At 38.7% G+C, this 26,082-nt stretch overlaps 1 protein-coding gene across 5 annotated transcripts in view; it reads right to left on the minus strand.

The window, feature by feature from the left end:
* CPLANE1 (ciliogenesis and planar polarity effector 1) overlaps window positions 1-26,082 on the minus strand; it is a 138,124-nt gene that overhangs the window by 4,822 nt on the left and 107,220 nt on the right. For all 5 annotated transcript variants that reach the window (XM_032415152.1, XM_032415151.1, XM_032415155.1 and 2 more), the window contains 7 exons: window positions 20,841-21,005; window positions 17,148-17,178; window positions 16,301-16,432; window positions 6,891-7,056; window positions 4,757-4,815; window positions 4,128-4,295; window positions 3,265-3,377 (listed from right to left, as the gene is read on the minus strand). In XM_032415152.1, coding sequence (XP_032271043.1) covers window positions 3,265-3,377; window positions 4,128-4,295; window positions 4,757-4,815; window positions 6,891-7,056; window positions 16,301-16,432; window positions 17,148-17,178; window positions 20,841-21,005 — 834 coding nt within the window. The remainder of the gene's footprint in view (window positions 1-3,264; window positions 3,378-4,127; window positions 4,296-4,756; window positions 4,816-6,890; window positions 7,057-16,300; window positions 16,433-17,147; window positions 17,179-20,840; window positions 21,006-26,082) is intronic.

Below are 26,082 nucleotides of genomic sequence, written 5' to 3' on the forward strand. Positions count from 1 at the left end.
TTGAAGACAGAAACTACTGATTAGGAGGGGGCCCAATATATGGTGGTTGATTTGAACCAAGAAAGCAAAACAAAAGTGCAGATGCAGGAAGGGAAAGCTCTACTTTGAAACTTGGTATCCTCATAGCAGGACCACGGTCCTTTCTCAAAGTGGCAATGTGCCTTGACAACCTCTTGGGCAACTGGAAAAGCCAGCCACATACGCCTATTAGCAGGAAACACCTTGACAGAATGCCAGGTTAGATGTTATCAAAAGAATGATTCACTAAGATTTCTTAAATTCCAGGATTAATAACCACCATTTATTATTTATGTTATGCAAAAGTTTTACTTTTTACCTTCAACACCCCTATGAGTTAGGTTTTAAATAACATAATTGAGGGCACCAAGTAAGCAGCAGAGTTGGGATATGAATGTAGGCCTGGATGATTCGAAAGGCTGGAACATTTTTTTATGTTTTTGATGCCTCTCAGTTACTTATCATATAGCCTTTATATTGTTTTTGATAGAACTAAACATAAAACAAGCCAAAAAAAAAAAAAGGCAGGGAGATCTCTAAGTATAATAGCCTGTAATCGGGGCTGGAGATATTTGCCAGAAACGACACACTGCTTTACAAGACAGACAACAACATATAGTCAGACACATAAGCATCTTCAGAAAAACTCTTCTTTTACAAACGAGCTGCAGTGAACTTAAAAGTCTTGGTGAGTCCTCACTTCCCCATCTGCACTGACTGACCTGCCTCACGTGGGCCCCGGGGATCTGCGTCACCGACTAGGGGAGGGCCTGGGATCCACCATGCCTGCATTTCTCCCACTGCCCCACAATCCTGGGGGACCTGAAGCCTCGGAATGTAGCCAGGGGAAACGCTGGGTTCTAGGGGTGGTAGATCTAGGTCACACCAAGGCGCAACCTGGACAGAAGCCAGCATGGTCACCGGCCCCTCCAGTTGCCTTTGTCTCTCCGCTTCTGGGGAAGCTAAGGGACAGGTGAGCTGGGATGATGGCGAGTTACACGGTGGTCTTCTCGGACATAGTATGAATACAATAATACCCACCCACTAATATCCCTGAACAGTAGTTTATAAATAGCTATTTTTAGTCAGAAAAGCTAAACAGCCATTTTTTTCACGTATCCAAGTATTCAATAATCTCATTTGTTCAATGTGAGTGGTATACCAGATAGAGAAGACAGTGTTGCTACCTTCAAAAGATTTAGTCTAGCATGGGACAAAAGTGGGACAAGTTTACCAGTGACTACATGAGACCTGTGGCAGCAACGCCTCAGACTCACAAACGTGACCAGGCGGCCAGAGGACACAAATAAATGGCAGCAAAGGCAGCTGAGACAGTTGTCGCTGATACAACCACCAGGCCAGTTAAGTATTGGCCCCAATTTAAAATTCATTACATCAGTTTAGAAGAACTGAAGAATTAAGATGAGGGATGGCTTCCAAAACACAGAGGTGAGGCATTCAAGGTGAGGGAGACTTTTGAGGGGAGAGAGGGGTGCCAAGCACAGCCTGTGGCTGGAAAGCAAGCTGGCTCGCAGCACCTGTGAGATGGGGGAAGGGGGCTAAGAAGGCAGAGGGGGAGGCTGCCCCGAAGGCCGGGGATGAGCTCTGGACTGGTCTGTGTGGGGTGGGGGTCCCTGAGGGCTTCTGAACCCAGCGTGCAGGAGCACCTCTTCGAGGACAGTCCAGCAAGGGCAGGGAGCCGACCAAAGAAGGGCCGAGGCCTCAGCCCAGGCGAGTGCAGCGTAACCATGCAGGCCTGACACTGGACAGACCCAAGACAAAGACACATTTCCACAGAATCCAAGACTTTTCCATCTGATATTAAGAAACTGTGGATTCAAGTTTAAAATCCTTCCAATTTTTGGTATTTCTTTAACTTTGGCAAATGTATCAGGTGTAAAATAAAAATTAAAAAAAGAAAACATGGTTACTATTTTGAAATCTTAGTTTAAAAAGAGCACTGTTTTCTTATTGTAATTTGTTAATCAAGAGCAAGAGTTAAACTATGAAGTTTTATTAAGAGGACTGGAATTTATGGAAATTTCAATTTTCTAAATTGAGGCAGCATAATAAAGCGTAGGTTCTAAGTGTGTAGCCTCTAGACCCAGACTGAGTTTAAATCCCAGCTCTGCTACTTCCGAGCTATCTGATCTTAGGCAGTTATTTCAACTTTCTCTGCCTGGGTTTTCTCATCTGTAAAATGGGAACATTTGTAACTAAAGAGTGTAACCAGAACCTGGCACGTTAGTTTTTATACAGCTAAAAGCTGTCTGCATTTATACCACATATTAACTATGATTATACATTTTTTAAAGATTTTCTTTATTTTTAGAGAGAGAGTGCGAGCAGGGGGAGGAGCAGAGGGAGAACCCCAGGTAGACTCCACACTGAGTGCAGAGCCTGATGTGAGGCTCAATATCATGACCCTGAGATCATGACCTGAGCCAAAATAAAAAAGCCAGACACCTGGGGCGCCTGGGTGGCTCAGTCATTAAGCGTCTGCCTTCGGCTCAGGTCATGATCCCAGGATCCTGGAATCGAGCCCCGTGTCGGGCTCCCTGCTCAGTGGGGAGTCCGCTTCTCCTTCTCCCTCTGTGCTCTCTCTCTCTCAAATAAATAAAATCTTAAACAAAAAAAGCCAGATACTCAACCGCCTGAGCCACCCAGGCGTCCCTATGATTATATATTTTTAATGTGTAATCATTTCACAAAATAAGTATGTTTTACTCTGGCAATCAAAACCCAAATATGGCAAAATTAACTAAAGGAAGGCTAGCAATAAATAACAGATATTATATCTTCAAATGTGGAAAAGGATGTTCAAAAGGTAAAAACATGGTATTTCAATATGAGCCTCATAGTATTCCTCTTCTGTGATATCCTGATACCTATCTATCTAAGTCCATCCTGACATCTATAAGAACTTGATCTGTAAAAATGCCTACCTCTTTAGCCAGACACACAAAAGAAACAGATTCCCAAATAAGTCTTACCTAAATATTGACTGTTCAAGTTTTATTATAAAAAGGCCATTTGTTTAAGATTTCTGGAGTCTTCCTATTTCAAAGCAATAGAACAAACAAAATCCCAGCATAGGTAAGTCTTTATCAATCCTGCAACTTGTATTCTGCTGGAATGAGAACTGCTTTTCACTAAGATTTCATTTTACTAATGAAAACCAACTCTGGAGACAAGGAGGTCCAAATTATACAAAATTTACAATTTAAAAAAAGCTTAAAGTCTTACCACGTGACCAAGGAGGGCCTTGAGGTTTCCCCTTTCGGATGTAACTTGGTCTGGATATATATTTGAATTTTCCAGGTTGATTTATTGGAATATTGTGACCATATTGATTCTCTCTAAAGTAGAAATTACATAATTATTATATTCCTAGAATCTCGTATCAGTAATGAACTACATTTCAAAAGACCCAAATTCTAGCTCAGATTAATACATTCACTTGACATTGCTTATTCTGTACCTTAGTGATACATTTCGTGTTATAACAATTCTCAACAAATTATTCTTCATGTCTCACACCTTAAACTTCACTTGTTTCTTTCAAAGAAATTGGTTTTGGTTATCTGTCCATTTCAAATTATCTATGTATTTGGCAGTTATTTATGTATTTAATACCCTGCTTTATATTAGAAAAGATTCAAGGGAGTCTCTGGTATTTTGAGTAGACCCCAAATTATACACACACAAGTGATCTGATTACATGTGGGTTTGTGTTGAGAAGAGACAGAGAAGAAGTGATAAGCTGGTGAGGACTGTTTCTGTAAGAGTAGAGCCAAGGGGAGAAACAGGGAGAACAGTTACGTGGCAGATTACAGAAAAGGAGGAAATGGAATTGAACGGGTATCAAAATTGTATTAGGTATGCCAAAGTGCTTTGTCATATCTTAGAGATATAATGACATTGTTATCTTTTTCCTTGGTGATTCTATAAACTTATAAAGACGTCGTAATTATGGGACCATGTTTTTCTTGATTTTCTTATTTCTGAGCAGGGTAGATGCAAATACACTGAACTTGGGTGACAAAAGCACTAAATTCTTATCAGGCCTGACATAATCTTGCTGAACAACATGCCAAACTCTGTCTTACCTTCTTGGAGAAAGAGAGTGTTGCTCTCGGGAAATGTGAGCAGTCCTGGGTTTGTTAGGCAAGGCTTTCTGGGCAGTTGTTGGTAGTTGTACTGATTCAGATAACAGTTCATTCATCAGACTATATGCTTGTGAGATCCGCCGACTATAGTGGTCAGAGAGTAGCAATCTTCAGACAAAGAATTAAACAACATTTAATAAAAGAGTCATTTTCAGTTCATACCTCTAGAGGGAACGTAATGTTTGAAGATCGCCTAGCATTTGTTTTTTCCAATGCTTTTCAAATGCAAATTCATATTTCAGATTTCTGAAATCGATTAGGTGGAAATTAGTAAAGGTACCTGTAGTTATGGCCCTTTGGGTATTTTCCAAAATGCACATACATATCTGGATTGGGAGAGGGAGGGCAATAGCAGAAATAAAAATCATGAAAATTCAATGGAATAAATGATATTTGAAAGCAAATTCCTAAAAAGCCTAGTAGAGTCTATTTTCCTTGCAGTTATCTCTCATAATTTTCTGTTTATGGACAAAAAGGGGCTACTGTGAAGACTAGAGTTCCTCAGGCATTGTCTGTGCCTCAGGTGTGCAAACTGGAGAGCGTGCTGGGGGTCCAGCTACCCAGCTCACCTGTCCTTCTCGTTCTTCATCTTCTGTCTCAGCCTGATTTCCCGTGAAGTCATGTAAAACTGCATGAGAAATACCCAGTTACTCCATTATGGTTCAGTTCAAATAATTAAGCCCTTGTGATCCATGGAAAACATGAAAATTCCACTAATCAATTTTAATAGGAGGTTAAAACATATTTTTGCTATTCAGGAAACAGTGCAAAACACTGTCATATTTGATGAAGCTTCCTATCCCAAGCACCAAACACGAAAATGTTAAAGCATCATGTAATTAAAAACTAGTTTAATAAGTAGAATGCTAAATTCATGTATTTTCTCAAGAGAGAACCTTAACAGCTGCATTTATTTTAATTTAAATTCAATTAATTTACATATAGTGTCAGCTGCATTTAAAATGGGAAACATTTTAAGGATGAAGACACATACACTTCATACTCAGTCTTGTGATTAATCTCACTAACAGTGTGCTTGATAAAGCAGAAAGAAGTCAGACCTCTAAAGCTATCATTTTGATGTTTTAAAATGTCTACCAGTCACCTAATGTAGTATGTTCACTGCGACTTGAAAACTCCTCAAAACTTATGCACCAGGAGGCAAACTAGCAAGTGTCTTATTCCAGAATATTAAGAGTTACTATTGAGTTACGAATGAAGTCAAGTCCTTTTACACACAATTTTGTATATAAAAATGTGCACACAGAAGTGCATGCACTCTGTAGGTCCTACATGGAAGCAGTGAGTGACAAATTAAAGGTCTTATTAATTTCTGATATAAATTCAAATGAAATTTTTAATCACATTAACCCCTCACTAATCCCATACCTTCACCTAAATAGAAGCTAAAAATAAACAGGTGCTTGCAGTTGTGAAGGAACAGTCACAAAGTCAAAGAACCAAGCAATCCCAGTGCCCTCAGAGTTAATTTGTTCTAAATTTGGACACAATTCTAACTATCTGGGGTATTTGCTTGGTTGACAGAGAGGCCGATATCAGAACCCCCCGCCTGGGGGGGGAGGAGCACACACATAAACACATGCACTTGAAGCTTCTAGTCAGGTGCCTCAGCAGCCTTGATGGTCATTACCGGGTCCTTAACACTCTCCACACAACGTTGTATTAACATCAGGGCACCCGGGTGGCTCCAGTCGGTTAAGCCTCCACCTCTTGATTCTGGCTCAGGTCATGATCTCAGGGTCTTAGGATTCTCTCCCTCTCCCTCTGCCCCTCCCTCCCACTCGTGTGTATATACGCGAGCACATGCTCTCTCTCTCTTAAAAAAAAGTTATATTAACACCAACATACTTTCTCTAGACACAAGTTAAGTAAAGTATGCAATTTATGTACTAGTTCACCTACTTTTGCACCATTTGGTGCTTAAATGTGACAGCCATATCTGGAAAATTCACTTTTATAGAACATGTTCCTCTAACAATGTCGAAAAAAATTAAGTACTATTGTATTTTATTTCCAATTACAAAGTAAAAGATAAACTAAGTATAATTCAAATGCAATTTTTATAGTAATGTGATTATCAAAGTAACATTGCTTTATTTCACCTTCTGAAGAAAACTGCTTCTGACCAGCCACGGTGATGCCCACGGTCAGGGCTCAGTGCATAAATGTGGACAGTTTAAAGGGCAGCTGACACACATGCACACGCGTGCACACACACGCACACGTGTCTCACACACGCACACATGCCACTGTGCCCTTGGGACCTGACTGAACCATACTCTATTTTTTGTAGATAACTTGTGGATACAAAATTATTTTTTTAAATGGCTTTACTACACACAGTCAGTTGTTCAACTGCCACTGACTCTCACTGAAAATTAAGGGAACAGCTCCAACTGGTCACCAATCACTCAGTCTCTTCACTTGGTTAAAATCAGCGAGAGCCATAATTAGCCTGGGGAAGAAAAAGTATTTAAGATAGTTCAACAGAACATGGTTTGTAGAATACCCTATGTTTTGTTAAGGTAATTAACATTTTCTGACAAGTAAAATGGTGACATTTCTGTCTAATAAAAAATGCATCCAAATTACGTCAATCCTTTTCTTGAATATTTGCCAGGGAAACACTGCACGTATTCAGTGCTATCCCACTGCCCATTGCCCCTGATATTGCACACTTACTGGATTGCTCCTCGGGCAGAAAGGGTCATGTTCTTGCCCTCTCTTCTCCGCCAGCTGGTTTAAGTACTCTGCCATTCTTTCCTTGCGTTTTCTTTTCATCCACACCTGAATTTCTCTTCTTTCCTTCTCAGTTCTTTGTGTTCGTCTACCAGAAGAATGCTGAATTCTGAGAAATTTAACAGACAGGTCATCACTTGATTTTACATTTTTTATGGATCTAAGTAAACTAAATACTGTTTATTTAGAAAGGGATTTTTTTAAAAGATTTTTTTAAAGTAATTTCTACACCCAACATGGGGCTTGAACTCAAAACCCTGAGATCAAGAGTCACACGTGCCACCGACTAAGCCGGCCAGCTGCCCCTGTTTGGAAAGATTTTTCCCATTCTCAAAAAGTCGTATACATTCATGTCTCTATCGACTTGCACCAACCTGTTCCCTGAAATCCACTGAAAATGATCTCAGAAAGCTCATCAACCACTACATCAAAAACTAATGATGTACTGTATGGTGACTAACATAACATAATAAAATAATAAAATAAAAAGAGATTAAAAAGAAAAAACAAAAAAAAAAGCTCACCAACAAGAAAAAAAGAAAGGAAAGGAAAGGAAAAGAAAGAAAAGGAAAGCAAAGCAAAGCTCACCAACAGCCTCTTCATCCTACTGGACTTCTCTATAACATTTAATACAATTGGCTCCTCTTTTCTCTTACATGGGTCTTATTCTAACTCTGAAAACACTGTGCAGCCTCCTACGTTGGCTCCTTTCATCTCTGCTCACCATTTCAATATTAATGTCTTATTAAAAGTTCTGTTTTGGACTTCTTCACCAATTCTCTTACTCCTGGACTATCTCAATCACTTTCAAAACTTACACTACAGAGATGACTTCTAAACAGCTGCCCTTGTGGATCTAGCGTCACATGCATGCCCACGCCATACGCCCCATGGGCTGGCCTGAGCTAGTTATGGCTGGCCCATTCCTGCAAGACACAGGACTCCTCTGATGGGCAACGCTGACGGATGTCTCACCGATGACCCAGCTGAAACTTTCCTGGAACACCGTACTCCGACACTCCACTTACTCAACCTCCTCTTCCCCCTTCCCTCTCTCCTTCAAGGGGTGGGCACACCTACACTGTGGTCTGATGCTTCCCCCCACTTCTGTGTCCCCCCCCCTTCCCCTCACAGGCCTTTCTCCCGATAAATGTCTTGCACATCTAATCCCATCTTGGCTTCTGCTTCTCAGATGATAGGAACTGACACAAGTAGTACTGAAAATAATCCAAGAAAACAGGTGGTGTGAGACAGGGATTTGGGGCAGACTCATCACCCAGCATGAGAGGAGAACATCATCCATCATCCTAAATGGCAGGTCACTGGTGCAAACAATGTGGTTTATACTGAAAACCTGCTTTTCCTTCTGGAAATCTGGATTTGGTATGTGCCAGGAAGAGGCTGCCTACTCAACCAGCACCCAAGAAAAACTCTGGGCACTGAGTCCCTAAATGAGCCTCCGTGGTGAACATAATCTCACGTGTGCTGGAGGAATTGTGTCCTGTTGGGCCCGCATTGGGAGAAGATTCTTAGGAACCTGTGCCTGGTTTCCCTCAGAATTCACCGCATGCACTCTCTTCCCCTTGCTGGTTTTGCTTTGAATTCTCTTGTTGTAATAAATTAAGTCATGAGTATGACTCTGTAAGTTCTCTAAGTCCTCCCAGTCAATCCGTGACCCTCAGGTGATCCTGGGGACCCCTAACACAGGATCAGATCCACACTGGGACTGCAGTCTGACAGCTGTCCCCACTTCCTCAGGCTCCTGCCCCTTTCTCCCTCACAGGTGTTTCTCCAAATAAATCTCATGCTCACCTAAATCTCATTTTGGCATTTGCTTCTGGGATGACCTAAAACTAATGTGCCAATGAATATTACTAACGGAATATTCTCCTGGCACTTATAACATATCTGAAACTACATTCTCTATTTTGCCAAAGAAATCACCATCAACTTAGTCATCCAAATAGAAATCATTCTCACTTCCTCCTGACAGCCTCCAGGTTTACTCATGATTATTCCCTACACTCTCCATTCTGAGCCCCTTCATCTTTAGATTACTGAAATAAGACCTCCAGTTGGCTCCCATTTCTAGTTCAAAGCCCTTTGCTGACCCCCTTACTCTTGCAGATAAGGAATGAGTGCCTTTGGTCCCCAATCTACAGCCAGCACACCCAGCCAGACCCTCTCTCTCCTTCAAAGGCATAAACTCCAGTCCTATCTAACTCCCAGCCCATATCTAATCATCACTCCTTTGCATTTTATATTCTTGCTGCCTTGAATACCCTTTGTACTATTTATAAGCAACATGACTTTCTATCGGTCCTTTGAAATACAGCTCAAACACCATAACTAGTGAAGCTGCTGCCTTGGACTGACTCTCCCCGCAAGCTCCCATAGCACCCTGATACAGTTTGGTCTTATGTCACACTCTTCCTATAGTTCTATCTCCATTCAAGAGTACAAACCATTTTTTTTTTTTTTTTTAAGATTTTATTTACTTATTTGACAGAGAGATACACAGTGAGAGAGGGAACACAAGCAGGGCGAGAGGGAGAGGGAGAAGCAGACTCCCTGCCGAGCAGGGAGCCCGATGTGGGGCTCGATCCCAGGACCCCGGGACCATGACCTGAGCCGAAGGCAGATGCTTAACCATCTGAGCCACCCAGGCGCCCCACAAACCATATTTTTATTCTAAATCTTGATACTTAATACATTATTGATGAAATATTCATAACATTCATAAGACTCTTTTTTTTTTAAAAATTTTATTTATTTGACACACAGAGAGAGACAGCGAGAGAGGGAATACAAGCAGGGGGAGTGGGAGAGGGAGAGGCAGGCTCTCCGCCAAGCAGGGAGCCCGATGCGGGGCTCCATCCCAGGACCCTGAGATCATGACCTGAGCTGAAGGCAGACGCTTAACGACTGAGCCACCCAGGCGCCCCAAGACTGACTCTTATATAAACAAGCCAATAGGTATATATATATCCCATGGAAGCATTAGTAGGAGAGCCAGACTTTATTCTATCAGGAACCAGTTCTTGGATCAGGACACGTTGCAAGGAAAAACATTTTAACCTAATATTCCAGGAAAAGACTACTTAATACGTATTCTAAGGATTAGTATTTAGGGCAAAGTACTATGGATGAAGTCTTTAATTGGGGTGCCTGGGTGGCTCAGTCAGTTAAGCACCTGACTCTTGATTCTGGCTCAGGTCATGATCTCAGGGTTGTGGGACTGAGCCCCATATCAGGCTCCACACTCAGTGCAGAGTCTGCTTGTCCCCCTCCCTCCCCCTTTACCCCTCCCCCCACTTGCATGCAGGTACACACACACACACACACTCTTTCTCTAAAAATGAATGGATAAATAAAATCTTTTTAAAAAATCTTTAATTACTTCTACAAAGAAAGGATTAAATTTATGTTGTACTTAAAGTGATGAGAGCTTCCAGGGAAGACAGTAGAGTAGGAGAACCCTAAGCTCATCTCATCCCATGGATATGATTAGGTAACACTGATATCAGTGTAAATAACCCAGAAAATGATCAAAGACTGGAAGAACAAACTCTCCACAGCTAAATGTAGAGAAGATGCCATATCAAAGAGGGCAGGAAGGGTGGAAACACAGGGGCTAAATGGAACCACAGGACTGTCCACTGGAGGGAGGGATGCTGTGGGCATGGAGAGGGGAGAGAAACAGACCCTCACACTGAGGAGCTCACACAGGAAAAATGAATCCCCATAACATTTGGCTTAGAAAACCACAGGGGTTGAATTTTGCAAATTCTTATGATCAGCAGGACTTAAAACCTGGAACTTTAAACATCAGCAGGCTCAGCTCTGGGAGAGCCTGGAGGGAGAGAGGAAACTGAGTCCCTGCCCTTAAAGGGAGAGCACAAGAGACAGCCCTGCAGGATACAGCAGAGAAGAAGCAGTTTGAAAAATGCCTGGGGCATAGGGGAGGGAGGTTTGTGAAGACACAGAGGAATATGTCCCAAATGAAAGAACAGGGCAGAATCACAGAAAGAAACCCATGTGAAATGGACATAGTAATATGACTGAGAGAGAACTTAAAATAATGGTTATAACGATGCTCACTGAAAAAAGAGTAAAGGACATCAGTGAGACCCTGAACAAAGAGATGGAAAACATAAAAAAGAACCAATCAGAGATGAATAACGCAATAAATTAAATTAAAAGTACACTAGATGGAATGAATAGTAGACTAGAGGAAATAGAAAAATGGATCAACAACCTGGAGGACAGAGTAATGGAAAGCAATCAAGCTGAACAGGTGAGAGAAAATAATAATACAAAATAAAAATAGTCTTAGGGCCTCAGCAACACCATCAAGTGTAATAACATTTGCATTATAGGGATCTCAGAAGGAGAAGAGAGAGAAAAGGGAGCAGAAAATTTACTTCAAGAAAATAATATCTGAAAATTTCCCAAATCTGGAGAGGGAAACAGAAATTCAGATCCAGTAGGCACAGAAATCCCCCAATAAAATCAACCCAAGGAGGTCCACACCAAGACACACAGTAATTAAAATGGCAAAAAGTAGTGATAAAGAGAGAATTTTAAAAAGCAGCAAGAGAAAAGAAAACAGTTACATACAAGGGAAACCTCATAAGGCAATCAGCTGATTTTTCAGCAGAAACTGGGCAGGTCAGAAGGGAGTGGAATGATATATTCAAAGTGCTGAAAGGAAAAAACCTGCAGCTAAGAATACTCTACCCAGCAAGGCTATCATTCAGAATAGGAGATAAAAGAGTATCCCAGACAAACAAAAGTTAAAAGAATTCATGACCACTAAACCAGCCCTGTAAGAAATGTCAAAGGGGACTCTTCGAGGTGGAAAGGAAAAATCGTAACTAGGAGTAAGAAAAGTAGGAAGTGCAAAAATAAGTATATGTATAAAAATCAGTCAAGGAACTCACAAAATAAAAGGATGTAAAGTAGGACACCGTACACCTAAAACACGGGAGGTGGGGAGAAGAGTAAAGAATGGGTTCAAACTTAAGCACACTTCAACTTAATATAGACTGCTATATGCATAAGATGTTATATACAAACCAAATGGTAACTACAAATCACAACCGATAATAGATATGCAAAAAATAGAGAAAGGAATCCAAGTATATCACTAAAGAAAGCCAGCAAACCATGAGAGAACAGAGCAAGAGAAGAAAGGAACAGAGAAGCAGCACAAACACAACCATAAAACAAGTAACAAAATGGCAATAAGTACATACCTATCAATAATTACTTTGAATATAATTGGACAAGCTACAAGAATTCTTCCTAGAAACATATAACCTCCCAAAACTGAAGCAGGAAGAAATAGAATATTTGAACAGACTGATTACCAGCAATGAAATTGAATCCATAATCAAAAAACTTCCAACAAACAAATCCAGGACCAGACAGCTTCACAGATGAATTCTACCAAACATGTACAGAAGAGTTAATATCTTTCCTTCCCAAACTATTCCAAAAAACAGAAAAGGAAGGAAAGCTTCCAAATTAATTCTATGAGGCCAGCATTACCTCAATACCAAAACCAGATAAAGACACTACAAAAAGAGAGAGAGAGAACTACTGCGGCACCTGGGTGGCTCAGTTGGTTAAGCATCCAACTCTTGATTTCGGCTCAGGTCATGATCTCGGGGGTTGTGAGAATGAGACCTGCATTGGGCTCCATGCTCAGCAGGGAGTCTGCTTGAGATTCTCTCTCCCTCTCCCTCTGCCCCTCCCCCCACACTCTCTCTCTAAAATAATAAATAAATCCTTAAAAAAGAGAGAGAACTATAGGCCAATATCTCTGATGAACACAGATGTAAAAATCCTCAACAAAATATTAGCAAACCAAATTAACAATACATTAAAAAAATCATTCACTACAATTAAGTGGGATTTATTCCAAGGACTCAAGGGTGGTTCAATATTTGCAAATCAAGGGGTGCCTGGGTGGCTCAGTTGTTAAGCGTCTGCCTTCGGCTCAGGTCACAATCCCGGTGTCTTGGGATTGAGCCCCGCATTGGGCTCCCTGCTCAGCAGGAAGCCTGCTTCTCCCTCTCCCACTCCCCCTGCTTGTGTTCCCTCTCTCACTGTCTCTCTCTCTGTCAAATAAAATATTTTTTAAAAAATCTCCAAATCAATCAATGTGATACATCACATCAAAAGAGAAAAGATAAAAAATATGTAATCATTTCAATGGATGCAGAAAAAGCATTTGACAAAGTACAACATCCATACATGACAAAAACCCTCAATGAAGTAGGTTTAGAGGGAACATACCTCAACATAATAAAGGCCATGTATGAAAAACCCACAGCTAATGTCATACTCAATCATAAAAAACTTGAGAGCCTTTCCCCTAATATCAGAACAAGACAAGGATGTCCACTCTCACCACTTGCATTCAACATAGTTCTGGAAGTCCTACCTACACAATCAGACAAGAAAAAGGGAAAAAAAGGCATCCAAATTGGTAAGAAAGAAAGAAAACTTTCATTATTTGCAGATGACAAGATACTATATGGAGGAAACCCTAAAGACTCCACCAAAAAACTAGAACTGATAATTGAATTCAGTAAGGTGCAGAACACAAAATCAATATGCAGAAATTCATTACATTTCTATACACTAATAATGAAGTGGCAGAAAAAGAAATTAAGAAAACAATCCCATTTACAATTACATCAAAAATAATAAAATACCTAGGGAAAAACCTCACCAAGGAAGTGAAAGACCTGTATTCTGAAAATATAAAACAATGATGAAAGAAATTGAAGATGACACAAACAAATGGAAAGATATTCCATGTTCATGGATTGGGAGAACAATTATTGTTAAAATGTCAATACTGGGGCGCCTGGGTGGCTCAGTCGTTAAGCGTCTGCCTTCGGCTCAGGTCATGATCCCAGGGTCCTGGGATCAAGCCCCGCATTGGGCTCCCTGCTCCACGGGAAGCCTGCTTCTCCCTCTCCCATTCCCCCTGCTTGTGTTCCCTCTCTTGCTATGTCTCTCTCTGTCAAATAAATAAATAAAATCTTTAAAAAAAAGAAAAAAGGGGCACCTGGGTGGCTCAGTTGGTTAAGTGACTGCCTTCGGCTCAGGTCATGATCCTGGAGTCCCTGGATCGAGTCCCGCACCGGGGTCCCTGCTCTGCAGGGAGTCTGCTTTGCCCCCTGACCCTATCCCCTCTCATGTGTTCTCTCTCATTCTCTCTCTCTCAAATAAATAAATAAAATCTTTTAAAAAAATAAAAAAAATTAAAAAAGAAAAAGAAAAAAAAGGAAAAAAAAAATGTCAATACTACCCAAAGCAATCTTTTTTTTTTTTTAGGATTCAATGCAATCCTTATCAAAATACCAACAGTATTTTTCACAAATAACCCCACCATGTGTATGGAACCACAAAAGACTCCATGTAGCCAAAGCAATCGTGAAAAAGTACAAAGCCGGAGGTATCACAATACCAGATTTCAAGATATACCACAATGCTGTAGTAATCAAAACAGTATGGTCCTGGCACAAAAACAGCCATGTAGCTCAATGGGACAGAACAGAGAGCCTAGAAATAAACACACTATTATGTGGTCAATTAATCACTGGCAAATCAGGAAAGAATATGCAATGGGAAAAGATCGTTTCCAACAAATGGTGTTGGGAAAACTGGACAGCAACATGCAAAACAATGAAACTGGACCACTTACACCAAACAGAAAAATAAATTAAAAATGGATTAAGGACCCAAATATGAGACCTGAAACCATAAAAATTCTAGAAGAGAGCACAGGCAGTACTATCTCTGACATTGGTTGTGCAACATTTTTCTACATGTCTTCTGAGGCAAGGGTTATAAAAGCAAAAATAAACTATTGGGACTACATCAAAATACAAAGCTTCTGCACAGCAAAGCAAACAATCAACAAAACTAAAAGACAACCTACTGAATGGGAGAACTATTTGCAAATGGCATATCCAATAAAGGGTTAGTATCCAAAATAGATAAAGAACTTACACAACTCCACACCAAATAATCCAATTAAAAAAATGGGCAGAAGACATGAACAGACATTTCTCCAAAGAAGACATCTAAATGGCCAACAGACACATGAAAAGATGCTCAACAAACTCATCATCAGAAAACTGCAAATCAAAATCACAATGAGATATCATCTCACACCTGTCAGAATCGCTAAAATAAAAAACACAAGAATCAACAAGTGTTGGTGAGGATGTGGAGAAAAAGGAATCCTTGTGCATTCTTGGTGGGAATGCAGACTGGTGCAGCCACTCTGGAAAGCAGTATGGACGTTCCTCAAAAAGTTAAAAATAAAACTACCTTATGATCCAGTAATTCCACTACTAAGTATTTTCCCAAAGAATACAAAAAGACTAATTCCAAGGGAAATATGCAACCCCAATGTATATTGCAGTATTATTTACAATAGCCAAATTATGGAAGCAGCCTAGGTGTTCATTGATAGATGAATGGATAAAGAAGTGGTATATATACACCATGGAATACTACTCAGTCATAAAAATGAATGAAATCTTGCCATTTGCAACAACATGGATGGAACTAGGGAGCAGAGTATAATGCTAAGCGAAGTAAGTCAGCTTTAGAAAGATAAATAAATACCGTATGATTTCACTCATATGTGGAATTTAAGAAACAAAACAAACAACGAAAAAGAAAAGAGAAAAACCAAAAAACAGACTCTTAACTATAGAGAACAAACAGATGGTTACCAGAGGGGAGGTGGATGGGGGATGGGTAAAATAGGTAAAGAGGATTAGAAGTGCACTTGTCTTGATGAGCACTGAGTAAAGTATGGAACTGCTGGATCACTATATTGTATTTCTGAAACTAATATAAGACTGTATGTTGGGCGCCTGGGTGGCTCAGATGGTTGAGCATCTGCCTTCAGCTCGGGTCATGATCCCAGGGTCCTGGGATCGAGTTTCACATCAGGCTCCCTGCTCAGTGGGGAGCCTGCTTCTCCCTCTCCCTCTGCCTGCCACTCCCCCCCACGCTTGTGCTCTCTCTGTGTCAAATAAATAAAATCTTAAAAAAAAAAAAAAAATATATATATATATATATATAACACTGTATGTTAACTATACTGAAATTAAAAAAAAAATCTCAAAATAAATAAATAAAGATATAATAATGACAACAAAAATAAAGTAATGAGACCTTGGGAAAACTCCCCAGATAGAAAAAAACCTAAGTTTTGTGTTTGTTTCATAAAAATCACATTAAAATATGGCCAATTTTGAATATTCTTGAACCGTAAACATTTTAAATGGGTTAAAAATGAATTATTCAAAGATTACCTGGAGATATTCTTAGCTTGTTGTTCTGTTAAACCGAGCTCCTCACTGGAAACACCATCTTTTGTTAGAAGGTCCTCAATAATGTCTGCAATATCAGTTAATCCAGTCATCTGGAGTGGATCTACTGAAACGCTTCATTTTCAAATGCAATTTGAGAAATATAAGTCAGTATCTACAATTTAATTACATTAAGCAAAAATTAATATGTAAAGTTTAAAAGTTATGTCCTCTAAGAGCATAAATGAACACAAAAATAATAAACACAGATCTAATGTTCCTTCTACTTTCCAGTAATCCTCAGCTCAAGTCTAATCATCAGTAATTGATGACTTCTTATGTGCTCTTAAAAAAGCGAACATAAGGGGCGCCTGGGTGGCTCAGTCGTTAAGTGTCTGCCTTTGTCTCAGGTCATGATCCCAGGGTCCTGGGATCGAGTCCCGCATCGGGCTCCCTGCTCCGCGGGAAGCCTGCTTCTCCCACTCCCACTCCCCCTGCTTGTGTTCCCTCTCTCGCTGTCTCTGTGTCAAAAAAAAAAAAGCAAACATAAGGCTCAGGAGATAACCTCTACCTGTCCTGCCTGCTGAATACACATGCAGTGAAAGGTATAGCAAACACAGTCTACTGCATTCTAATTACCTATACTAAAACATAGGTATATAAAGGATATAATAAAGCAATCCTCAGCTTCTTAAAATACTCCATTCCCGATGAGAATTATATTCTTTTAGTCCATGAAAAAATATGTAGTATAGAAGCTCACATGCACATGAACAACAAAATCTCCAAAGCACACAGTTTATACCCAACCTTAAGTAAACCTGTGAATTAATTCTTAAAAGATATTTACCTCTCAAATAACTCATCACTGTTATTCGCACCTTAAAAGAAGAGAAACATTATTACTAAAAATTGGGGGTCAATAATTTTTTCTATTTCCATCTATTAACCTGATTTGGAAATTATATAACCAGAAATTAAAATATTTTTAGGGATGCCTGGGTGGCTCAGTCGTTAAGCGTCTGCCTTCGGCTCAGGTCATGATCCCGGGGTCCTGGGATCAAGCCCTGCATCGGGCTCCCTGCTCACGGGGAGCCTGTTTCTCCCTCTCCTCCCTGCTTGTGCTCTCTATCTCTCTCTGATAAATAAATAAATAAAATCTTTAAAAAATAGATAAATAAAAGTAAAATTAAAATATTTTTAAACCTCCAAATAGGTTTAAAGATATATATGTGTAACCTATTTATCCTCCTCTTAAATATGCTATTTGTGAGGTTTTAATAGCAATTAATTAAATTTAACTATTTTTTTAAAGATTTTTTTTTATTTTTAAGTAATCTCCACACCCAACATGGAGCTCGAACCCACAACCATGAGATCAAGAGTCGCATGCTCTACCAATTGAGCCAGCCAGGCACCCCTTAGATTTAACTATTAAGAAAATCCTCAATTACTAAAAGAAAAAAAATGGTAATGATGTAGGTTATAGAGTAAACAGATATAAAAGGTCTGCCTGCTGTGAAATAAAATTTCTTTCTGATTCCTTTTATCAAACGGCAGAAAAGTATTATATCCAAATAAATACCTTTAACAGTAGTTACACAGGAAGATTTGATCCTTACTTCATTTTCAAACCATTTTTGGAACTCTTCCTTTGGGGACTGCCTTCCAATTTACTGAACACAATAGATCAACTTTATTCCTTGAAAATCACAATTCCTTTTTTTTTTTTTTTTTTTAATTCCAAACTGTGACACTCAGCCTTATTATCTACTCCACTTATCAGAAATGCCTCTGGAAATCTTGTGGCTGTTAGCCAAAATTAAATCCATCCTCAGTGAATAAATTATTTGCCACTGTTAAGAACATTCACAAGAATGTGCTAAGAAATGGAAGTCAATTTCAAAAGAGGAAATCTGAGCTTTTTTTGAGCACTAGAAGTAAGGGAATGACTATCCATCTTTCTAAGATGCCAACTTTGGAAAAGGAAACACCCATTAGGCATCTAAATCCTGCACTCTAAAAAATAGTAATTTGGTTTCCTTTTTAATTTACATTAGACATTGAATGCTAGAGAAAAACATTTTAATTATCCATCTTTATATGTGTTATGACATTTATTCACATTTTTCTTTTCTTCTCTTGCATCCTAATTTAAGAAGCTATTACAATTTTGAATGTATACTTTCAATCTCACTTTTCCTACTCCTTTGTTTTCTTCTTCCTTTAAACATTAAAGAGTTCGTCTCTATCTCCATCCTGAAATGATCTTTGACTTCATTTCTCTTACTCTTCTACTTCCTTTTACCATCAGAACTGTTAAGTAGTCTATACGTACAGATTCTTGAGCCTGTCTCTGTCCCCAAACAGCCTTCTACTCTGGATATTACCTGAAAGTCCCTGAGGTCCTTAACAAATTCAGTCTTTATTCTTGACATTCTGGTAGCTTGTGCAACTGTGAGCCACTCACTTTACCCTGAAGCCCCTTTACCGGAGTCTGCTTGTCCATCTCCCTCCTGGGGAGGCCTCTCGTGCTCTCTCAACGGTATCGTTTCACAAGCTGCTCTTTGGTTTTTTCCCTTTTTCCATATTTCTTGCTGAGAACAGATGCACCAAGTCTTGACTATATAATTAGGTAAAAGGCTCTTACATCTGTTTTTCAAGCATAAACCTATCAAGTTCCACTTGCTGTCAAAAACTGGGTCCTAAATATGGCCATTTATATACCCAACATCACCTTATGTTACATTTGGTCTTAGGGTACTCTAGAGTCTGACATCAGAGCTAGGATATCCTCGCTCCTACAGTCTGACAACACAAAATCGCTATTCAGTTTCTCCTTCTCCTCCTCTTTTATCCGCTTAGTCAGTGGGTAACATGAGCTGCCTTCAGAATGTCTCCTGCTTTCCCACAACACTGCCCAGGCCCTTATTATTCCAAAGTCAGATGAAGGTAACAGCTCACTAAACGATCTATGCCTCCATTCTAGTCTTCAAAACCTCCTCATTCCACTTCTCTGCTCAGAATTCTCCAATGATGCCCTGATATAAAATGGAGTGTACACTTCTCAGACACCCTCTACCACCTCTTTAACCTCGTCTGTCAACCCTCCCCCGTAAGAGTCAAGACAAAAGCTACAAATGACTGAGGACTACAGGAATCAAACAGGTTCTCAGCTAGGTGCTTTACATACAACACTCAATCTTCATAACTCTGTAAAGTGGAAATGATCAACCCCATAGGATGATGACCAAAATACAAATGGAATCTAGGAAGAACTTAGAGAAAAAAATTGTAAGACTTAAAGGCAGCTTCTTAATAGCTTTTCTTTTAATAACCACTATGCCATTTAAAAATAGCATTTTTTACTGCTTATGCTACTTTAATAATAATAAAACTTACTACAAACACTTAGTAAATTCATCATTTTTGACCATCAATAGCTGAGAGAAAAAAAATATTTCAAAGCCACTGTCAGTAGTCCCAGTGTTGTATTTAGTATGACCTATTATTCATATGACAAAATGTGTTCGTTAGGACTAGAGAAGAGCATTTTTAATTGCCAACTCCAAATGAAATAGAATGAAAAGTGGCACTAGTCTAAGTCTCAATATTCTCAACTCTACAATGGGGCTAATAATGGCATCCACTTCACAGGTTAGGCTCACACCAGGCTCAGTGCACATAGAGCAGCCTTATCTGGGACGCGGCAGTCTCCAGAAACTACAGCTGTTGTTTTGTTTTCATAATTAAAACTCCAGGTTCTCAATATTGGCTGAGTCTGAATTTCTCAAGTTTTATAAAAATCAGATAGTATAGTAAGTCCAGTTGCTATATATCTAACATTAATAAGTTAGCAAAATAACTTGGAGATATCTAATCATATATCTTATTGGAGATAATGATACATGCTTGCAATAGATCTTAGGAAGATGACAATCAAGTTCAAGTAAATGGCACAATCTTTAACTTCCCTCCCCTGAAATGTATAAATATTGCAAAATGGCTTCACAAATCCTTCACAACTGTGTTCCCAATAAAATACTCTTTAGTAACAGTATACTGGAAAACAAGAGTATAAATGAAGGGGCGCCTGGGTGGCTCAGTTGGCTAAGCAGCTGCCTTCGGCTCAGGTCATGATCCCAGAGTCCTGGGATCGAGCCCCGCATCCAGCTCCCTGCTCGGCGGGAAGCCTGCTTCTCCCTCTCCCACTCCCCCTGCTTGTGTTCCCTCTCTCGCTGTGTCTCTCTCTGTCAAATAAATAAATAAATAAATTAATTAATTAAAAAAAAAAAAAAAGAGTATAAATGAAAAAAGTGAAGAACAGGGCGCCTGGGTGGCTCAGATGGTTAAGCCTCTGCCTTCGGCTCAGGTCATGATCCCAGAGTTCCGGGATCGAGTCCTGCATCAGGCTCCCTGCTCGGAAGGGGGCCTGCTTCTTCCTCTCCCTCTGCTGCTCCCCCCGCTTGTGCTCTTTCGCTCTCTCTGTCAAATAAATAAATAAAATCTTTAAAAAAAAAAAAAAAAAAGTGAAGAACAATACCAGGAGAAGTTGTATTCTGGTCACTGAAGAGGCTGAGAGCCGAATCAGCAGAAGGAAACACACAGGTTTTTTGACTAGAATGAGTTTCTGTTACTGAAAATTCAGCTTCTGAAGTCTCCTCTTTGTCCCTTTGAGCCTCCTTATTCATATGAGTCAGGAAACATACTAATCCAAAGTAAAATAGTAGAGGAAAAAAACACATGGGGAAAAAAAGATATTAACACTTAGTTAACACTTTCACATGGCAACAGATATATCAGAAGTTTACACATATTATTTTGATAACTTTCTACTGTATAATGAAATAATTTAATATGATATTTAAAATTTAATCTCCCTCATAGTAAAAAAACTATTAAATTTATTATCAGTTTCAGAAAACATGGCAGACTGAGCTAAAGTAGACAGGTTCATACTCTGTTATAGAAACACAGAAGAAATGCTAAATTAAAAAAATAGATTAATATGCAACCAAGCCCTATAAATAAAGAAATCCCCCAGTGCCAGAAAGAAAAAGGAATCAAAGCTGGGCAATATATAGGCAATGATGCTGGGAGAGTCCATACAGAAAGGAGATGTGGTTTCTGCCATCTGCAGCAGAGAGAACTAAGCTACCTTCATATGACCCAGAGCACTGAAGGATAGCTTTGTCCATAAAATAAGGATAAAAACCCTGGAGAAGCAGCAAAGAAGTTTTCTATCTGCCTGAATAGCAGATGGGAGAAAAACGAGTCAACTCTGAGAAATCAAAACCTCTGTCACGAACCATGAGAGACTATGGACTCTGAGAAACAAACTGAGGGTTCTGGGTGGGGGTGGGGGGGTGGGTTAGCCCAGTGGTGGGTATTAAAGAGGGCACGTACTGAATGGAGCACTGGGTGTTATACGCAAACAATGAATCATGGAACACTACATCAAAAACTAATGATGTAATGTATGGTGATTAACATAATTAAAAAAACAAAACAAAACCTCTGTCATGCCACAAACAGGTATGGGATCTGAATTTATACTATCTATGTACTACAGCAACTACAAGCCAAGAAATGTATATAAAAACTTGTCCCCCAAATTTTTCTACTTCAGTAGATCCCAAGAAGCAAATACAAAACCACATCAAAGGCAAACATATACAACCCAGCAGAACTCCCCTGAAGATAAGTTCATGATAAAAAAAATTACAAATTGCACAAAGAAACCACCATAAAAGAGAGCATGCAGATCTGACAATTGAAAATATACACACATGAAGTAAAACAATCTGAAAGGGCATAAAATATTACTAAAATCATTAAATAGATAAAAGAAGACATAGAAACCATAATAAAAGAACAGGACAGTACATCCAGCAAATAGATTTGAAAAAGAAATAAAACTTAGACATTAAGAATATAGTAAAAAAATTAAATCCTATAGCAAAGATATAGCAGAAGAGAAAATTAGTAAACTAAAAGGCAGATCTGAGGACATCACCCTAAGTACATCACTGAGAGATAAAAAGGTGGCAATTAACACTTAAGAGACAGGGAATAAAGTGAGAAGGTCCAACATAGCTCTTTTTTTTTTTTTTTTAAGATTTTATTTATTTCTTTGACAGAGAGAGACACAGTAAGAGAGGGAACACAAGCAGGGGGAATGGGAGAGGGAGAAGCAGGCTCCCTGCTGAGCAAGGAGCCCGATGAGGGACTCGATCCCAGGACCCTGGAATCATGACCTGAGCTGAAGGTAGGCGCTTAACGACTGAGCCACCCAGGCACCCCCAACATAGCTCTAATAGGTGTTTTAGAAAACAGAACAGAAAGAATGGGGAGGAAGCAATATTCTAAAAGAAAATGGATGAAAAATAACCAACATTAAAACTGAAAATTAAATAATCATTCCAACTCTCATTTAGAATAACTTTTAAAAATATACACACTGAGGAACCTGCGTGGCTCAGTCAGTTGAGTGTCCGACTCTTGATTTCGGCTCAGGCCGTGATCTCAGGGCTGTGAGATGGAGACCTGCATCTGGATTCTCTGTCTCCCTTTCCTGTGCCCCTCCCCACCAAGTAAAAAAAAAAAAAGCTCTTAAAAAATAAATACATAAAAATAACAGTATATACACCGAGACACACTTGTATCAAAAATATAAGATAAACTAAAAATAAAGAGAAAATGTTAAAAGAATTCAGAGATAAAAGAACAGTAACTGGACAGACAGCACATAAGTAGTATAAACTCAGCAATTAGAGATGTCAGTAAATAATGGAATATTATCCTTAAAATGTTGAGGGAAAATGAGGATCAACTTAGAATTCTGCCCCCATCTGTAAGCTATCACTCATGAATTGTAATAAAATTAAAGATGTTTTCAAAGACTAGGAGAATTTACCACTCACATGCTCTAGATGGAAGAACTAATAAAGGAAGGAAAGGAAGCAATCCTCAAGAAAGCAGATGCAAAAAGAAATTGTGAGCAACAATAGCAGAGAATAGAAAGTTTTGCCAGAGTGCATCTCAGGCAATAAGGGTAAGTATTATTTCCTGAAACTTGAGTTTTGGTTTTATACATTCATGGTTTACATATTTACATTATTTGAGTTACAAGTTTTTTAAAAAGAAGCAACTGAAGGCAAAGAAACTGGAAAACATGCTGATAAGTTCAAGTAAGTGTTGACTGAAAAGACATGGGAGACTAAATTAAAAACAAAGTAGATCTAAAATACTAGAAAACAGTATCAGGGAAGATGGGAGGGAGGGAGGGAGGGAGCAGATCAATGTTAAAAGCTCTAAAGTCTTTATATTGTTTAGGAGGTAAATATATTTGCCTTAAATTTTAATTCAACTATGAATATTGAACATTCAAGAATAATCACTAAGAGATTAAAAACAGAATGTGTAATTTTTGTACTCTCCACACCCAAGGTGGGGCTCGAACTCAGGACGTTGAGACGAAGAGTCGCACACTCCACCAACTGAGCCAGCCAGGTGTCCCAGAATGTGTAATTTCTGAACCAACAGAGAGGAAAAGAGAGAATACAGAAAACCCAATCCAACAGAAGGAAAGAAAGCAGCTCAAAAAGAAAAAAATACATAGTAAATAGGAAGCACAAAATAAGATTATAGAAATAAGCACAAATAGGGGCGCCTGGGTGGCTCAGTTGGTTAAGCGACTGCCTTCGGCTCAGGTCATGATCCCGGAGTCCTGGGATCGAGTCCCACATCGGGCTCCCGGCTCAGCGGGGAGCCTGCTTCTCCCTCTGACCCTATCCCCTCTCATGCTGTTTCTCTCTGTCAAATAAATAAATAAACAAACAAAATCTTTAAAAAAAAAAAAAAAAGAAATAAGCACAAATATATCAGTAATCACAATATACATAATTATATTTGATGATTAAGACACATAAATTAACTACTTTTAAAAATGAAATCTAGTTATATGCTGGACACAACTACAACATAATCACTCAACTTGAAAATAAAGGAATATCTAACTTACGGAAAATACGAGAGAAACATGTTAAATGACCCATAGAGAATCAATTAGCAAAATCCAGACTCTGAAAAACACTTCAGGACAAACATCTATGTTTCTTCAACAAATCAATTGCAAGGGGAAAAAGAGAGAGAAGGCACCAAGAAGTTAAAAGAGACTTATAAGCCATCAAACGACTGCCATGTATAGACTTCACTTGGATTCCAACTAGAATAAAAAAATAAGCTATTTTTAAAAATGAGATAGCTGACAACACTGAAACACTGATTAGATATATGACAATATTAATTTTTTTAAAAGGAGCAATAATATCATTATGCCTGTGTTTAAAAAAAGAAACCTTATCTTTTAGACATATTTACAAAATATTTATAGGTAGATAATATGCTATCTGGGATTTGCTTCAAAATCATCCAGGAAAAGGTGGGAGGAGTAAGTGGGTGTATATATAAAAGAGGATTGACCATGAGTTGATAACTGTTAAAGCTGGATATAGGGTACATGAAGGTTAATTATACTATTCTGTCTTCTATTGAAATTTTCCATGATAAATTTTTTAAAAATTAAATGTATCAAAAAAAAAATTAAATGTATCAAAAAAGATATAGCAGGGAAATATTAATAGTAGATAAAGTTAAGTCTAAAAACATTATTGGGGATAAAGAGGGTCATTAATGAGAAAAGGGGCAAAATTCAACCAAAAATATAACAATAATGAACATAATCATTTTATAACATAGCTTCAACTATATAATGCAACATTTAACAGAATCACAAGGAGAAATTCCACTATCACTGTGGGCAATTTTTAATGCACGCTTCTGAGCAAGCAAACTAAAAAATCAGAAAGAATATAGAAAATCTGGACAATTTAAAAGTTTGATTAAACATATATATATATGTATAAATATACAATTTAAAAGCCTGACTAAACATACACACACACACCTTATGTATATGTATACACACACACACATGCACACACACACATCCTACATAATCCAACAGTAAATGCATATTCTTTTCAAGTAAACATTTACCAAAACTGACTATACATCTCAGGCCACAAAGGAAATTTTAACAAATATCTAAGAATTGCTATTATCATATACTTATCTAATCATAATGCAATGAATAGATGAATAAAAATATAGCCCAAACCCCATAATACTGGGAAGCTAAATATCCCTTTTATGAGCTAAAGAAGACATCTTAATACAAATTACAAACTAGATCAAAACAACACCAAAACATGATGCATATCAGCGCTCTTGTCTGGGTCCTTGCAGGGACATATTCAGCTTCAAATACATATGTTAGAAAAAAAGAAAGAATGAAGTTAGGAAAAAGCCAACAGGTTAAGCCCTCAAAAACCGAAGAAATAGTAAAGCTAAGGGGTAGAAATTTATGAAAAAGAAAATTAAACAACAGAATCAAACCAAAGCCTGTTTAAAAAAGAAAAAGAAAAGAAAACCACATTAAATTGCTGACAAGACTGAATGAAAGAGAATGTAGGGATAAACAACTATGGATACAGTAGAAATTTTAAGTAACTACCCTAATTTCATTCTTTCAATAAGAAATTCAAACATACACTATTTCACCACCGCCTGGCCATATAACCAGAACCTCAAATCCCAGTTCTGCAGCTGACCAGGGACAAACAGCAACCTCAGCACCAAGCTCTGTGCAGCCCTCAGCAAGTGTGTGGCTGAAGCTCCCCACTCTAGGAGGCTATAGCATTGGCTCCTCAGGAAAACAATGG

This window comes from Phoca vitulina, unplaced genomic scaffold (genome assembly GCF_004348235.1).
Source record: "Phoca vitulina isolate PV1807 unplaced genomic scaffold, GSC_HSeal_1.0 scaffold17, whole genome shotgun sequence".
NCBI classification, from domain to species: Eukaryota; Metazoa; Chordata; class Mammalia; order Carnivora; family Phocidae; genus Phoca; species Phoca vitulina.